Consider the following 16,715-nt stretch of genomic DNA (forward strand, 5'->3'; position numbering starts at 1 on the left):
AGGCAATATGGACAATCACAATACATTAGTAAGTGCCTTGTATTCACTTCCTCTACATGATAAATACCATTTGCTGAAGTAAGACATCCCCTTTAATGCACATTGCTAAGCAAGTATCTGATCAGTTCCTAAGAACAAAACCAAACTACTGTGATGTATCATCGTAGATGTGTGCAGGATATAGATGTAGTTACTGGACCGGTAATTTACCTGCATTGCCAGGGCGATGGTGTTGAGAAGGATAAGTACGAACATAATGTACTCAAACCCAGTGGAGTTGACCATGAACCAGACTTTGTACTGATACTTTTGCTTGGGGATATAGCGGCGCAGAGGCTGAGCCTTCAGAGCATATTCCACACATTGTCTCTAAAGAGATAAAACGGTTCGTTAAGAAAAATCTATTACTGTGGGCAGCTTATTAAGGAAAATAATATTTGGCGAGAAGGATTAGACCTCCAACAGCTCGGCCAAGTGTGCATGTGTTCTCAATGGGGAGAGGGAAGAAGTTGCTGCCAGACACTTTGCTCATCTCCCTGAGAACCATGGATCGGCATGTTGAATTCCAACATGTACGATCCTTCTTTCTCCTGAGGAAGCATGGGCACATCGCCGTACACATAGGATAGTTGGCGGGCTTGGCTAACATTAGCCTAATGCAGGGATCAGCAACCTTCGGCACTCCAGCTGCCGTGAAACTACAACTCCCAGCATGCCCACTTACTCAGCTGTTCTTGTAACTCCCATAGACGTGAAAGGAGGATTCTGGGAGTTGTAGTTTCAGAACAGCTGGAGCGCCGGAAGTTGCTGATCCCTGGCCTAATGTGTATGGCCACTTTTATGACCTCCTATGTGACACTGTAAAGGTCCATTGACATTGGCACATTATCGGGCACATACATTTGTATAAACGCTTGTTTCCAATAATTGCTCCATGTAAGTTTGCCACTGATCACCGGACAAACGAGCAAATGCTCCTTTGTCGGGTGATGCAATTCTTTATGCAGCAAATGAGGCGTAATCAGGGATGTGCTGCCAAAAAATAATGCTACTGTAGGGGAATCAATGATCGTAGTAACGATTGTTCATTCCTATATAGCAGTTATCATTGTTGCATCTAACCACGGAAAGAGAACACAATCATTAGGTTGATTCCTGATGATCGCCCTTTGTATCAGTCCACGTAAATGAGACTTAAAGGGGTTGTATCACTTCAGTAAATGGCATTTATCATGTAGACAAAGTTAATACAAGGCACTTACTAATGTATTGTGATTGTCCATATTGCCTCCTTTGCTGGCTTGATAATTCTTTTAATCACATTATACACGGCTTGTTTCCAGGGGTTACGACCACCCTACAATCCAGCATTGGTGGCCGAGCTTACACAATATAGGAAAAAGTATTGGCCTTTCTGATGGCTGGGATTGAGGGAGTGTGCGTAGGCCAGCACTTTTTCCTATAGTGTACAAGCACGACCACCTCTGCTGGATTGTAGGGTGATGGTAACCCCTGGAGACAAGAAATGGAAAATGTAATGGAAAAATGAATCCAGCCAGCAAAGGAGTCAATATGGACAATCACAATACATTAGTAAGAGCCTTGTATTAATTTCTCTACAGGATAAATGCCATTTCCTGAAGTGAGACAACCCCTTTAAGAGTTCATTGCCTGGTGGTCAAAAAAAAAACAATACTCAGGCGAATGAATAATTATCTTGTGTTGTCCGATTACCTGGTTCTTGTCCAGCTCACAGTTCTTGTACTCCTGCTCTCCTTGTGCTCGAAACGTAATGATCACAAAACCCACAAAAATGTTCATCATGAAGAATGCAATAATGATGATGTAGACGATGAAAAAGATGGAAATTTCTACGCGGTAATTGTAAATCGGTCCAACATTTTCCCCATTAGCATCGATTGCCTTATACAACAGCCTAAAAGGAAGAGCAAGACAGAGTGAGACTGATGGCTGCTCTGTTGAGAATTTAAAGGGCATCTGTCAGCAGTTTTGTACCTATGAAACTGGCTGACCTGTTACATGTGCACTTGTTAGCTAAAGGCATTTGTGTTGGTCCAATGTTCACGTGTGCCCGCATTACTAAGAAAAATGATGTTTTAATATATGCAAATGAGCCTCTAGGAGCAACGAGGGCGTTGCCGTTACACCTGGATGCTCAGCTCTATCTGCACCCTCGGCACTTTGATTGACAGGGCCAGGCAGTGAAAACATGATCACTACCTGGCCCTGACTTCTCCTAAAGTCAAAGTGCAGAGGGCGTGGCCGTTTCAGAGAGAGCTGAGCCTCTAGGAGTAACGGCAACGCCCCCGTTGCTCCTAGAGGCTCATTTGCATATATCAAAACTCAATTTTTCTCATAGGTACAAAACTGCTGACAGATGCCCTTTAAAGACACAGCTTTCAAATCAACTATATTAAATGTGATGCTGTGGGATCATGAAGCAAAAAGAATTCCACCCCTGTAATTTACGCGTGTGGGAGACAGTCCTTCCCATATTGTCTTACGCTGGCCAGCCCTCAAAGGTGGACACGGTGAAAAGTGCCATCATTCCAGACAGGACATTGTCAAACTTGAAGTCACTGTTGTGCCAGATTCTCTCCCGCACCATTGGGTGGGTGACATCTCCATCCTTGTACACAATGAATGTGCCCCTGTGGAAAGACGTTCAATAATTGTGTTCCTTATAGGCAAATGATATCATACCAACCAGATCAGAAACACCCATCTGTAGGGAGCAATGTTTTGGGGTTGTTACCCCTTATCAGGGCAGGGTAGGATATTGGGTATCTGGATGAGATGCCTTGGATGCAGTTTAGGGGGTTACTGTTTCTCATTGAAAAGACACTGCCATGTATAGAGACTTATTTTTCCGGCAATGCTCCAAGAGAAAAAAAAATATGCATAGTTGCTCGTACTTGCCAAATCAAAGACACCCATCTGTTCTGAAAACGAAGTCTATATACACTTCTGTGTCTCTGCAGTGAAAAACGGTACCCCCCCCCCCTTCCCCAACTATTCTTTATAGATGTGTATTGGGCAGCACGGTGTCTCAGTGGTCAGCACTGGTGCCATGCGCCGCTGGACAATATCTACATGAAGTCGGTATGTTCTCCCCATGCTTGTGTGGGTTTCCTCCAAAGACATACTCATAGGGAACATAGAGTGTGATCTCCATGAGGACGCGAGGGGTCACTTATGCCGGCCGCTGCCAGAGGATTCGGGTAAGTTACGACGAGGCATGCGCCACATCATAAATTAGGCGCACCGCTGGCATTCCGTCCACCTGGAGTGAATACTACTCCAGCCCCTGACTGGGGTAGTTTTCACTCGTCTTTCCAGGCGTAAAAGATGGCAAAATGTGTCGGGGGGGGGGGCGAATGATGGCGTAAAAATTCACAAAATGAGATTTTGCAACTTGACGAAGAGTAGTGCGGTACGCTTGGTAAATGACCCCCCCTTACAAGTGTGCATGCAGTTGAAACAGTACTGTAGTATTTCAATAAAAATACAATTATAAAAAAAAAAGTAAATGACCCCCAATGTCTGTAAAGCACTGCGGAATTTGTCAGTGCTATATAAGTGAGTAAAATAAAAAATTAAATCTAATAATACGTATAATAATATAAAAATAATGTAAAATATAATATATAAAAATATAAAATATATAATATACATAAAATATATATAAAATTTGTTCCAGAACAAATCTGGAAGTGTACAGTATTTATTAATTTTGAATACAGCAGAGTATCACTTGGGCTCTGTTCACACTAGTGTCATGGCTTCTACTTTTTCTACAGGATTATAAGTTTTGACTAGTGCAGCAGTTACACTATTCTGTCCAAAAAAGTAAAAGGAACTAAGGCTAGTTTCACACTAGCGGCAACCTTCTCCGGCAGGCTGTTTCGGCGGGGGAACAGCCTGCCAGATCCGTGCTGCTGCTAGTGCACCGTGCCGCCGGAAGTCCGCTCCGGCCCCATTCACTATAATGGTGGCGGGCCGGAGGTCCGGCTGCAGCACGGCAAACATGCCGAGAGGCGGCCGGAATAAAACTACTAGCTTCCGCAAGTGTGAAAGTAGCCTTAGGCTCCATTCACACATCAGTGTGTGTTTTGCGGATCCGCAAAACACGGACAGCGGCAATGTGCGTTCCGCACTTTGCGGACCTCACATTGCCGGCACTAAGAGAATATGCCTATTCTTGTCCGCTATTGCGGACAAGAATAGGACATGTTCTATTTTTTTCAGGATCGGAATTGCGGACCCGGAAGTCCGCAATTCCGGATCGGGGCCGCACATATAGAAATGTGTGGGTCCGCAATTCCGTTCCGCAAAATGCGGAATGGAATTGCAGATGTGTGAATGGAGCCTTGCTGAATTGGTCTATGTTTATGTCAGTATCTACTAGGCCCCTGTTTTTACTGGCAGGGCACTTACTTGCACTCCTCTGGACTATGCTTGGCCTCATCAGTGCAGCTGAAGAACTTGCCCTGTGGACAAAGAAAGAAGTGACATGTTACTTACAGCTCATGGGTGACAATGGGAAGAGGTAAAAGGAGAAAAAACACACAAGTAATGATTCAAAAATGGTAAATTTTTGCAAATCTTCCCAAAAATATGCATGCTCAAATTAGGCAAGCGTGTAAACTGGCATAGCGGGAAAAAGATAGGCCACGCTCAGACATTTCTGGAAGTGCTTGTCTCCTGTCCTTGTGTGCGGATTGTAGGGAGCAGTCTGGCTGACCCCATACATATTGTTAACTGGAGTTGAATCTGGCAAGCTCTAAGGCTGGGTTCACACTTGAGCGTTTTACAGCGCGTTCAAACGCGCTGTAAAACGCTCAACACGTGAAAACCAATGCTTCCCTATGGCCCTAGTTCTCACTTGAGCGTTTTACAGCGCGTTTGAACGCGCTGAAAAACGCCCTACGCTCAAAAAAGTTCTTGAGCTTCTTTGGGGCGTTTTGTCGCGCGTTTGCAGCCATAGGACACTGCTGTTAATACGCGCGTTGACTATGGACAAAAATGCGCGACAAAAATGCGCGACAAAAACGTGCGACAAAAACGCGCATTAAACGCGCATATCAAATACGCTCAGGTCTGAACCCAGCCTTAAGAATGCAAAGCTCATGCAAAAACGCTAAAAAAATTATCATGTCCCACCTTTGTTCAACCCTACAGCAGTTTTTTCCTATAGTGTGCAAGCACGACCACTGCTGCTGGATTGCAGGGTGGTCGCAACCCCTGGAAAACAAGCAGTGTATAATGTGATGGGAAAAATGAGACAACCCCTTTAAGTGGTGGCACATGCCCCTGATGCTATCAGTATGGCCATCCTATTTACTTCATAGCACGCCAAGCATTCTACCCAAAAGACCAGACCATTAATGGACTGTTCATCAGACAATGTAGTCTTCTGAGAGGTCAAGAAGATTGAGGTGTTCTAAAAGCCAAAGCCCCTTCCAATGTATGTTCAATGCACATCTCCATCTCCCGTTTTCTATCTTTTGTATGGAGGAAGGGCAGTGAGACCCTCAGGACCCTCCTCCCACCACTGCAGGGCCTATGGAGGGAGAGGAGTCCATCCTGAGCTCTCTCCATAACCCTATTGGTACATATGCTCTTGACGGAAGTTAGAAAGTGAACATCATACTGCCGATATGTTGCATATGCACAAATAGACTGATTTATGTTGTTTTACCTTAAACAGTTGAACCCCGATGCAGGCGAACATGAACTGGAGGAGGGTGGTGACTATCATGATGTTACCGATAGTGCGGATAGCAACAAACACACACTGGACGACATGCTGGGAAAACAGAGGTACCATCCATGAGCAGTGCAAACTCCCTGAAAGAGTTAATAGTCTACAGTCTGCAGATTACCTAACATCTTGCATAAGGCCTCATGCACACGACCGTAGGCCATCCGTGCCCGTATTGCAGACGCAAGAGGCCGGTCCGCAATATATGGCCACTGACCGTGTGCACTCCGTATTACAGATGTGGACCCATTGACTTGAATGGGTCCGCACTCCACAAGACACGGAGCCGAGCACGGATCGGAAGCACTACTTTGTAGGATTTCGTGGTCCGTGCCTCTGAACCGCAAAAACATAGGACATGTCCTATTTTTTTGCGGTGCGAACTGTCCATTGCGGATTACGGACTTATTCAAGTCAACGGGTCTGCATCCACAAATAGCGTGCACGCGGATGGTGCCCATGCATCGGGCATGGGGCACACATGTTCGTGGGCATGAGGCCTAAAGTGAACCCATATAAACCTACATACAGTCCTGATCAAAAGTTTAAGACCACTTGAAAACAAGAAGAAATGGGAGTGAGACAAAATATTTTTTGAGCATTCAATTTAATGAAAACAACGAATAAACTGAAACAGGCTGTTTTTCAGCTGATCAAAAGTTTCGGACCACACCTCCAAAAAAAAACTAAACCCCGCTAAAACAGAAATCCAACTTCCAAACATGGACTCAGTAATGAGTAGCTCCGCCGTTATTGTTTCGGCATGCTGGATGCAAGCGTTTCCATGAGGTGAGTAGGAACATTTCTCCAAGTGGTGAAGACGGCCGCACGAAGGCCATCTACTGTCTGGAACTGTTGTCCATTTTTGTAAACTTCCCTCGCCATCCATCCCCAAAGGTTCTCAATTGGATTTAGATCAGGGGAACACGCAGGATGGGCCAAAAGAGTGATGTTCTTCTCCTGGAAGAAGTCCCTTGTCCTGCGGGCATTGTGTACTGTAGCGTTGTCCTGTTGGAAAACCCAGTCGTTACCACACAGACGAGGGCCCTCAGTCATGAGGAACGCTCTCTGCAACATCTGGACATAGCCAGCGGCCGTTTGACGCCCCTGCACTTCCTGAAGCTCCATTGTTCCACTGAAGGAAAAAGCCCCCCAGACCATTATGGCGCCCCCTCCACTGTGGCGCGTAGGAAACATCTCAGGTGGGATCTGCTTGTCATGGCAGTAACGTTGGAAACCATCAGGACCATCAAGGTTACATTTTTTCTCATTAGAGAATAAAACTTTCTCCCACCTTTGAATGTCCCATGTTTGGTGCTCTCTTGCTCTCCAAACGAGCAGTTCTGTGGCGTTCAAGGAGACGAGGTCTTTGAAGACGTTTTTTGTTTTTGAAGCCCTTCAGTCTCAGATGCCGTCTGATGGTTATGGGGCTGCAGTCAGCACCAGTAAGGGCCTTAATTTGGGTCGAGGATCGTCCAGTGTCTTGAGGGACAGCCAATTGGATCCTCCGGCTCAGTGCTGAGGACATTTTTTGGGGTCTTCCACTTGACTTTTTTGTTCCATAACCCTCAGGATCCTTTAAGAAATTCCAAATGACTGTCTTACTGCGTCCCACTTCAGCAGCGATGGCGCGCTGTGAGAGACCCTGCTCATGCAGTTCAACAACCCGACCACGTTCAAAAAGGGAGAGATTTTTTGCCTTTGCCATCACAACGTGGGACTACCTGACAGAAAATGACAATGAATCCACATCTTTGCACAGATTTGGCCTTTTAAAGGCATGTGGTCATAAACCACGGGTGTCAAACACAAGGCCCGCGGGCCGAATCCGGCCCGCCAGACCTCGTCATGTGGCCCGCGCAGCGAGCGAGCTGGCGGCGGCGGCTGGGCACAGGGAGATGAGCGCTTCCATTGTGGAAGCACTCATCTCCAGTCATCTGTATCGCCGTCCTCAGGACAGCGATACAGATGCCTGCCTGTGCTGCGGTAGGGGAGGGAGAGGCGTGTCCCTTTCCCTTCCTCTGATAGGCTGCCGGCCTAGTGCCTGCAGCCTATCAGAGGCCGGCGCAGGCGGCGCGATGACGTCATCGCGCTGCCTGAGCCATACAGCGTGGGACACAGGCCAGAAGAGGCCTGCATCGCATCACTGACATGGAGGTAAGTATGTGTTTTTTTTTTTTTTTTTTATTGTGTACAATACTTTTACTGGCGGGGGGTGTTATTACTGGCAAAGGGGGGGTTGTTTGTTATTACTGGCAAAGGGGGGGCTGTTATTACTGGCGGGGGCTGTTATTACTGGCAAAGGGGGGGCTGTTATTACTGGCGGGGGCTGTTATTACTGGCACAGAGGGGCTGTTATTACTGACACAGAGGGGCTCTTATTACTGGGGGCTGTTATTACTGGCACAGAGGGGCTGTTATTACTGACACAGAGGGGCTCTTATTACTGGGGGCTGTTATTACTGGCACAGAGGGGCTCTTATTACTGGGGGCTGTTATTACTGGCACAGAGGGGCTGTTATTACTGGGGGCTGTTATTACTGACACAGAGGGGCTCTTATTACTGGGGGCTGTTATTACTGGGGGCTGTTATTACTGGGGGCCGCTATTTCTGGCACAGAGGGGCTCTTATTACTGGGGGCTGTTATTACTGACACAGAGGGGCTCTTATTACTGGGGGCTGTTATTACTAGGGGCTGTTATTACTGGGGGCTGTTATTACTGACACAGAGGGGCTCTTATTACTGGGGGCTGTTATTACTAGGGGCTGTTATTACTGGGGGCTGTTATTACTGACACAGAGGGGCTCTTATTACTGGGGGCTGTTATTACTGGCACAGAGGGGCTCTTATTACTGGGGGCTGTTATTACTGGGGGCTGTTATTACTGGGGGCTGCTATTACTGGCACAGGGGGGCTGCTATTACTGGCATAGGGGGCTATTATTACTGGCACAGGGGGGGGCTGTTAATACTGGCACATGATTGGGGGCACTATAGGGGCATCTATTGAGGCCACAAAGAAGGGGTATTTTATATGGGGCGCTCTGTACAGTACAATTTTATACTGGGACACATGGTGGGTACTATGGGGAAGGGGGGAGAGGAGTACTATGGGGTCATCTACGGGGGACATTAAGAAGGGGTATTTTATACTTGCAAATTATGGGGGACACTGAGGGCATCTACTGGAGCATTTTATACTGGTACATTATGGGGGGCACTAGGAGGAAGGAGGGTGTGGAGCACTTTGGGGTCATTTACTAGGGGCACTATATAGGGGTATTTTATACTGGCACATTATGGGGGCACTATGAGGACATTAGCTCAAATGGGGGCATTACAAGGGGGTATTTTTTGCACTGTCACATTATAAGGAGAATTATTTCTACTGGGGGGGCATTATGGTGGGCTTTATTACTCCCCCATGGTATTACCCCCTAGTAGCAGCACCAGCCTCTCCCTGCTCTGCTATCCCTCTGCCCCTTCTCCAAATACTTATTATGAAATCTTTCTCATTAGGATAAAGCACATCAGCTCCGCCGAGCCCCCGGCCAAAGTGTGGAAGTGGCGTCCGAGATCCCCAAGGGCCAAGCCAAGTAATTGTAAGTTTTCCGGCCCTTTGAGGGTGACCAAACTGCTGATGCGGCCCCCGATGAATTTGAATTTGACACCCCTGTCCTAAACTTCGGATCAGCTGAAAAACAGCCTGTTTCAGTTTAATCGTTATTTTCAATTTTCATCTCTTCTTGTTGCATGTTGAAGCTCTACTTGGAACCTCGTTAAGATCCAGCCATGCTAAATAGGATTTTTTGCCATTTTTCAAGTGGTCTTAAACTTTTGATCAGGACTGTATTACACAGCTCTCTATCATATCCTACTCTCAGATAAGGCAGCGGAAATCACCTGACAGGTTCGTTTTAAAGGGGTTGTGTCAGACTCTTGCCAATCTGATATTGATGGCCTATTCTGAGGATAGACCATCAATATAAAAATCCTGGCTAGGATATAGCTAAGATATGTCACCAATGTCAGATAGGAGCGGGTCCCGCACCTATCTGTAGAACAGGCCCCTAAAATGAGAGCGTACCGGACAGGCGCAGTGTGCTCTCCATTCCCTTCTATGGTGCTCCACTATTTTCGGAAGTCCCATAGAAATGAATGGAGAGCACACAGCGCAAGAGTGGTCACCGCTTTATTCACTTCTATGGGAATACTGGAAATAGCCAAGCCAGTGCTCCGCTATTTTCGAAACTCCCACAAAACCTAACAGAGGGCGGCCACGCATGCGCAGTGCGCTCTCGTTCACTTTGGGCGCTCCGTTCTAGAGATAGGCATGGGTCCCAGAGGTAATGATAATGGAAACAGCTGATCGGCGGAGGTGCAGAGTGTCGGACCCCCACCAATCTGATATTGATGTTCTGTCCTAAGGATAGACCATTAATACAAAAATCCTGGACCACCCCTTTAAAAGGGTTGTCTCACCTCAGAGATTGGTGGCATATTGCTAGGATATGCCCCCAATGTCAGCTAGGTGAGGGTCCAGCATATGCGTGGCTGCCCTCCATTAGTTTTGAGAATAGCGGAGCACTGGCTTGGCTACAGAGGTGAATAAAGCGGTGACCACTCTTGCGCTGTGCACTCTCCATTCATTTCTGTGGGACTTCAAAGAATAGTGGAGCACCATAGAAGTGAATGGAGAGCATGCTGCGCATACCCGATACGCTCTCATTCACTCTGGGGGCCCGTTCTACAGATAGGTGCGGGTCCTGCGCATGCGTGGCTGTCCTCTGATACTTTCTGTGGGAGTTTTCAGAATAGCGGAGCACTGGCTTGGCTACAGAGGTGAATAAAGCGGTGACCACTCTTGCGCTGTGCACTCTCCATTCATTTCTGTGGGACTTCAAAGAATAGTGGAGCACCATAGAAGTGAATGGAGAGCATGCTGCGCATGTCCGGTACGCTCTCATTTTTTTGGGCCGCTCCGTTCTACAGATAGGTGCGGGACCCAGAGGTGGGACCCATACCTATCTGACATTGGTGGCATATCCGAGCAATATGCCACCAATGACTGAGGTGAGACAACCCTTTTAAAGGGGTGGTCCAGGATTTTTGTATTGATGGTCTAGGCTCAGGACGAACCATCAATATCAGATCGGTGGGGGTCCGACACTGCACCTCCACCGATCAGCTTTTACCATTATTATCCAGTTCACAATAGATGGAGCAGTACAGTTCCTGTGCCAGAGCTACAAAGTAACAGCTGATCAGTGGGGGTGCAGGGTGTCGGACCCCCACCGATTTGATATTGAGGGGTTATCTGAGGATAGGCCATCAATATCAAAATCCTGGGCAACCTCTTTAAAGAAACACTAAAAGTAGAAATATATGCCCCAATTCTTTTTGTCCTGCAGCAGGGCACAGGGAAGAGGCTCCTGCTGCCGCCAGTTGTCTTACAGTCAGACACCGGCCAGTGAGGAGGAGCAGGAGGGACATGGCTGAGCCCCTGAGCCACATAAACAAGATTTCTGATGAGACATAATAAGATCAAAGGCAAAGGGCTGGGATATATTGTTTCGTGTGAATTTTTTATGTTTAGTGTACCTTTAATGATGCAGAATTTAATAAATAACTGTGGATATTTGTACATGTTTTTCCTTTTTTTTTAAAAGATTTTTACCTTTAGCCCCTTGGCTCGGTTAATGGCTCTCAGTGGACGTAACACTCTCAGTACACGGAGAATCTTTACCACAGAGATGGCACTTGAGCTGCAGAGATCATTACATAGAGTTAAGTAAAGCACGGACATAATAGATCTACAATACTAAAAATCCTTTAAGAACAGAGGTCACATTTTGCAGCAACGTGAAAACATTCTGCATTGGATTTTCCTATGAATTCCCTTAAATAACGTCATTCTTGCTATTGTTCCCTTTACCAGCGGGGGACATTCCAAAAATAAACTGCGAACCATGGCCCTAAAGGTGTCATCAGCCTTCTTAACAATAGACTTTGTTCTTTGACTGGCCGGCACACCTCTGTACGAAATCTAATATGAAAACTGGGGGTTCACGTTAAAGAGGGTCTTTGTGCTTCCTGTGTTTTTAGACACCCGAAACTGGTGCCGTAATAAAACAATAAAAAATGCAATTTTTAATAGAAGCAATTCACTGTTCAAAGGACATCTTCTCACTCAGACTGGAATGAGACACCGTCGCTAGGACATCTTGAGAAGTTAGTATACAAAGTGGTCTGGTGAGAATTGCTATATCTCGTGAGATTACGCTGCGGCGGGCCATTCTGATGCTGTCCCTCTGCAGAGAACCCAACGGGTTGCCACCTCTCTGGTTAAAGGGCATCTGTCAGCAGTTTTGTCCCTATGACACCGGCTGACCTGTTGCATGTGCGCTTGGCAGATGAAGGCATCTGTGTTGGTCCCATGTTCATATGTGCCCGCATTGCTGAGAAAAATGAGGTTTTAATATATGCAAATGAGTCTCTAGGAGCAACGGGGGCGTTGCCATTACACTTAGAGGCTCTGCTCTCTCTGCAGCTGTGGCACCTTCTGCACTTTGAGTGACAGGACCAGGCGGGTGTGATGATATTTTCACTACCTGACCCTGTCAATCCAAGTGCAAAGGGTGCGGCAGATGCAGAGAGAGTAGAGCCTCTAGGTGTAACGTTAACGCCCCCATTGCTCCTAGAGGCTCATTTGCATATGTTAAAACATTATTTTTCTCAGCAATGTAGGCACATATGAACATGGGACCAACGCTGAGAGATGCCCTTTAACCACTTCAAATTTGCATATCGGGCAAAGTAAGGGTGGAAATATCTCAAATAGGGGGCAGCAGGGGTGCAGGCAGATAAAATCATCAATGCCATGCCCAGGCAAGCAGGGCTATTTAGCCCATATAAATTGTTCACTTTTTTTTATATGGTGACCGACTGAGTCCTAAAATGACATTTCTGCTTTGTGGCCTTTTTGCTGGCGTTCGATTCCGTCCTCTGGAGAATGAAGGAGAAAAGAAACAAGTGATCCTGACTCACTGGATCCCAAAGGAGATGAGAGACACGCTAACAACAAGCAGATCCAGGAGGTTGAACCAGTTTCTGCAGAAAGAGCCTTTGTGCAGGAAGGCACCGTATGCTGTCATCTGGAGGAGACACAAGGGGTGAGAAGAGAGGGCACATTACACCGCCGACATCAAAATTCAATATAATAATGAGGGGGAGCAAGGATCACACTGTGCGTGGACGCAGCACAAAGAGAAGCGTGAACAGAACCTTCCTGCTTTTCATTCCCTTGATTATATTAGTATTATGGTAATTCATATAAATGACCGTTCACACGAGCAGCCTCCATTAAGCCAAGGTTCTGTGACATCAATTTTCCAGCAGGGCCAATCTGACGCCAAAAGGTTCCTTTGCACCTTATGGGGCCATTCACACGTCCGCAATTTTGTTCCACCCCATTCATTTCGATGGGGCCGCGAGATGTGCGGCCCGGCTCCGGAAATGCGCACCCGCACTTCCGGGTCCGCATTTCCGTTCCCGGAAAAAATAGAACATGTCCTATTCTTGTCCGCAATTGCCGGAAATGTGCGGTCCGCAAAATGCGGAACGCACATTGCCGCTGTCCGTGTTTTTTGGCGGATCCGTGGAACCGCGAAACACGTTACGGACGTGTGAATGGACCCTAAAGGGGTTGTCCACTCCTTTTATATTGATGGCCTATCTTCGGGACAGGCCATCAATATCTGATCCGCAGGGGCTAACACCCCAGCACTCCTGTTGCTCAGCTGTTCAGGAGTAGCCCCAGCGTCAGATCTTCACAGCTCCATCCATGGTGCAGTGGAGGAAGCTGGTTACTGCAATGCATGTCCCATTCACATTCACTGTGTCCACTGCATATTGGGTGGGGATGTGCAGTTCCAGCTCTGGAGCTTCTCCCGAACAACAATCAATGGGGGTGCAGTGTGTTCGACCCGGATGATCAAATATTAATGGCCTATCCTGAAATTCCCAGCTGTACTGAAACATGCAGCAACCATCATTATATATACAGTAGGGTTTCCAGAATATTTTCTTTTAAACCCCCCCCATCTTTTTCCAAAACTGAGCGGTACCTGTGAAGAGATCTAAACTCACTCTCTCCCCACCACTCCGGCTCTGTGGCTCCCGAGATGTCTTCACTGGCTGTCAATTTTCACATGGACAGGGTCATGTGTACTGCTGCTGCCAATGACTAGCCTCTGAGGTGAAGGGCCCCCAAGCGGCACGTGACCCAGCAGTGACCTGCCACTTGGGGATACGTCACTGCTGAGGCCAGCCATTGGCTGCAGCAGTGCATATGACTCCATTCATGCATAACTTAACAAGCAGGGACGGGAAGTTCAGTGAAGATATCCTGTGAGTGGAGTAGTTGTAAGAAGGCCATGTTCCTCTTTACATGTATCACTAGGTAGAGGGTAATTGACAAAAATAAAACCTGGACAACCCATTTAAGCAGAAATAAAGCTGTCCATACAAATTACATTAATGTTAGCTGAACTTGCTGATTGTGGTGAGACTAGCTGACCATCTAATGTCTATGGGGGGCCTCCTGACTCTCCCGTTATAGCATGGCAGTTGGATTTCAACAGGCGTCCTCAACAAACCTCCGTTCTCACAGAAGATAACCTAATGCCAGAATCACCTACACCTTCAATAGCTGTTGGCCAAGCATGGATGTGTTTTGAATGGGGAAAAGAGCAGAAGATTTCTTCCAGACATCTCCGTGGTGGACAAAATAATCAGGTGGTGAAATTCAATGGCCAACTTAAGACATACCCAAAAAGAAAAGAGGAGGTAATGGAGGAAAGGGCAGAACACAAGAAAGAAGACGCACCCACCTTCAGTAAGATCTCTACTGTGAAGATGGAGGTGAAAGCATAGTCAAAGTAGCCCAAAATCTGCAAAAACAACCAAGACATCAGTGATGACACACAGGGATAAGATTTTGAGAATGCCATCCTCATATACATCATCATGATACTCACATGATTACGGAAAGAGTGGGCCCGTATTGGGTCTTCTGCTGCCAGGGAGATGCTGCTTAGAATGATGAAGACGAGGATGAGATTGGTGAAAATATGGTGGTGAATCAATCGATGACAACCAACCCTGAGTCTGAAAAAGGAGGGAAATGATGAATGGGAATCCAATGTAAAAAAGAGGAAATTTAATATTTAATATTGTTAACACATGGTTGCCAATACAAATTGGGATTGGTTTGTGATGCAGCACTACAGGAGGCCATGGATACACATGAAATGTCTATATTTCTACATAAATTTAAACTAAAACGACATCCCTAAAGTAGATAAAGATAACCAAATTAAACAAATGAGTCAAAAATATTAGACTTGGTCATTTATTTATTGAGGAAAATCATCCAATATCACATGTCTGTGAGTGGCAAAAGTATGTGAACCTTTAGGGTTAGCAGGTAATTTAAGATTAAATTAGAGTCAGGTGTTTTCAAGCAATGGGATGACAATCATGTATGAGGGGGTGATCTGTTTTACTTAAAGAACAGGGATCTATCAAAAGTCTCATTTTTATAATACATGTTTGTGGAAGGGTATGATGGCATGAACTAAGGAGAATTCTGAGGACCTCAAAAGAGGAGTTGTTGATGCTCATCAGGCTGGAAAAGGTTACAAAACTATCACTAAATAGTTTGGACTCCACCAATCAACAGATTGCGTACAAATAGAAGAAATTCAAGAGATCATGCCACATGCAATGCATGTTATAGTAAATGGGGTTACAAAAGAAGCGAAGGTAGCATCTAAGCAACTAAATGCCTTTCTCATATTAGCTAATGTTAATGATCAAGAGTCCACCATCAGGAGGACACTGAAAAACAACGGTGTGTCTGGCAGGATTGCAAGGAAAAAGCTGCTGCTCTCCAAAAACAACATTGCTGCCCGTTTGCAGTTAAGAATAAGAATGGTAATGAAAGAAGAATAAAATGAAAGTTTTGGAATGGCCAAGACAAAGTCCTGACCTTAATCCAATAGAAATGATGTGGAAGGACCCGAAGCGAGCAGTTCATAAGAGGAAACCCACCAGCAGAACAGAGCTGAAGATGTTTTGTACAGAGGAATGGGATAAAATTCCTCCAAACCAACATGCAGGACTAATAACCGATTACCGGAAACATTAAGTTGCAATAGTTGCTGCACAAGGGGGTCACAAAGGCTTCAGCGTGATATGTCTCATGTGGACACATCACCTCTGAAGCCAGCGGTTTGCTGAAGAGGATCAGGTGACCATGTCCACGCCTGAGAGAAAGAAAATAAACCCTGGACCAGAAGATGGAGAGACAGCAGCAAGAACATAGGACCGGAGTGGCGGGGAGCAGGTAAGTATGATCCTTTCAGTAGGGGAGGCAGGCTGCGGGCACATGTTAGAAATTATGTACAACCCCTTTAAATAGAAATGTGAAAGGGGGAAATGTAATATTTAATTACATGGTTGCCAATACAAATTGGGATTGGTTTGTGATACAGCACTACAGGAGGCCATGGATACACCTATAGTGGTGCTTGAAGGTTCATGAAACCTTCAGAAATTTCTATATTTCTACATAAATTTGAACTAAAACTACATCAGAGTCCTAAAAGTAGCTAAAGATAATCAAATCAAACAAATGAGTCAAAAATATTAGACTTGGTCATTTATTTATTGAGGAAAACCATCCAATATCACATATCTGTGAGTGGCAAAAGCATGTGAACCTTTAGGGTTAGCAGGTAATTTAAGATGAAATATATTCCTAGACAACCCCTTTAAATAGAGCTTAAAGCTCATTTTAATTCTCTTTTTGCACCCCAGCCTGAATACCTGTGGTGAAATCCATATACACTTGCTCCCTGCCATTTT

General features: G+C 45.9%; 1 protein-coding gene across 1 annotated transcript in view; it reads right to left on the reverse strand.

The window, feature by feature from the left end:
• CACNA1F (calcium voltage-gated channel subunit alpha1 F) overlaps positions 1–16,715 on the reverse strand; it is a 123,603-nt gene that overhangs the window by 42,917 nt on the left and 63,971 nt on the right. The window contains exons 21-29 of the mRNA XM_040405000.1: positions 14,825–14,954; positions 14,678–14,737; positions 12,834–12,940; positions 11,464–11,551; positions 5,723–5,830; positions 4,459–4,511; positions 2,526–2,672; positions 1,735–1,936; positions 211–369 (exon numbers count right to left, since the gene is read on the reverse strand). Coding sequence (XP_040260934.1) covers positions 211–369; positions 1,735–1,936; positions 2,526–2,672; positions 4,459–4,511; positions 5,723–5,830; positions 11,464–11,551; positions 12,834–12,940; positions 14,678–14,737; positions 14,825–14,954 — 1,054 coding nt within the window. The remainder of the gene's footprint in view (positions 1–210; positions 370–1,734; positions 1,937–2,525; positions 2,673–4,458; positions 4,512–5,722; positions 5,831–11,463; positions 11,552–12,833; positions 12,941–14,677; positions 14,738–14,824; positions 14,955–16,715) is intronic.

Source organism: Bufo bufo, chromosome 8 (genome assembly GCF_905171765.1).
Source record: "Bufo bufo chromosome 8, aBufBuf1.1, whole genome shotgun sequence".
NCBI lineage: Eukaryota > Metazoa > Chordata > Amphibia > Anura > Bufonidae > Bufo > Bufo bufo.